At 50.5% G+C, this 1271-nt stretch overlaps 1 protein-coding gene across 1 annotated transcript; it reads right to left on the minus strand.

Annotated features, from left to right (window-relative positions):
• Nucleotides 1-820, minus strand: MED7 (mediator complex subunit 7). Its single transcript, XM_008941662.1, has one exon. It carries the CDS (start codon nt 766-768, stop codon nt 76-78), a length of 693 nt encoding a protein of 230 aa, XP_008939910.1. The 5' UTR covers nt 769-820; the 3' UTR covers nt 1-75.
• Between the last annotated feature and the right edge of the window lie 451 nt (nt 821-1271).

Consider the following 1271-nt stretch of genomic DNA (forward strand, 5'->3'; position numbering starts at 1 on the left):
CAAAATACAGCAGACACCCTCAGAATCCACTCTTGCTATGGTCAGCTAATAACAACAACAAAAAAAGTGTTTTCTTCATGTCATTTCATCAATAATGCTGCACATAGCTGCATCTTTGTCTAAAACCTGATCTCTCTTGCCAGCAGAACGCTCCCTCTGCTTTTCACTCTGCCCAATGCAGCTGCTGCCGTCATCAGTGTCCATGGCTTCCACTTTCACCCGCAGTCCTCCCTCTGAATGGGGAAGATCATCAGGCAAGGAGGCCAGGCAGTTCTGAATCATCTCTACAACCCGCTCTAAGTGCTTCTGAAACCGCTCTGCTGTTTCCAAACGCTGACGTTTCTGCACCTCCATCATGACCCTCAGTGTCTCCCTCGCTTGGTGAGGGCGATACTCATTTATAAGATGGTGGACATGAACGAAAAGCAGTTTCAAGTCTTCCAGTTTCTCCTCTCGCTTTATACTCCCTGGACTCCTTATCAAAATATCCAAGAGGTCCAAAAAGTTGACCAGGATAGACATATTAAGTTTTCTTAATTCCTTCTTGTGATCAAACTGCATAGGATGCAACCGTTCGATGCCCTGGCTCTCCAAGGGCCGAATAATCAGGTCATCACACTGGAACTGATTACCAAACATCATGTAACTGTCCTTCACAGGAGGCGGCGGCTTCGGAGCCAGGCCTTTGCGGATGTTTTCATCTGTATACTCTTTTATGTATTGCATTGGAGGCGGAGGAAGGGCACTCACTTGCTGAGGTTCACCCATTTTTGCCAGATGAAAATACCTGGAGAATATTGCAAGAAATATGCGTTATGCAATTTGTGTGACAACCTTAGCCTATAAACAGAAACAAAGGCAGCATAAGAGAGCTGACTTCGAGAAAATGAGGCAAAGGAAAGCCATCTCAACGTGCAGAATACATGAAACTCCCAAATACATCCACGCTGGCTTTTCACCAACGTATATTTTTAGCAGGATTAACTTTGCCACAAGCACACACAGCATTGATTTCCCGACGGCGAAAGACGAGCATGCAAACGGAGCACCGCAGAAAGAGAGGCGATACCCTCTCCCTAGCTGAGGCCCAGCCCGCTAACACCACGCCCAAGAGCGGGGAAACCGCCTCCCGCCCCATGCCCATAGCCGCCACCGTTCCGCCCTGCTCCAGGCCAGGCCAGGCCCTGGGAAGGCCCAAGCGACGCCGGAGGGCTCGCCAGGCCACCGCTGAGGGGAGAGGAGCCGGGGCGCGCTGCGGCGAGACCGCACCG

This window comes from Merops nubicus, unplaced genomic scaffold, assembly GCF_000691845.1.
Source record: "Merops nubicus isolate BGI_N331 unplaced genomic scaffold, ASM69184v1 scaffold6326, whole genome shotgun sequence".
Taxonomy (NCBI): Eukaryota; Metazoa; Chordata; class Aves; order Coraciiformes; family Meropidae; genus Merops; species Merops nubicus.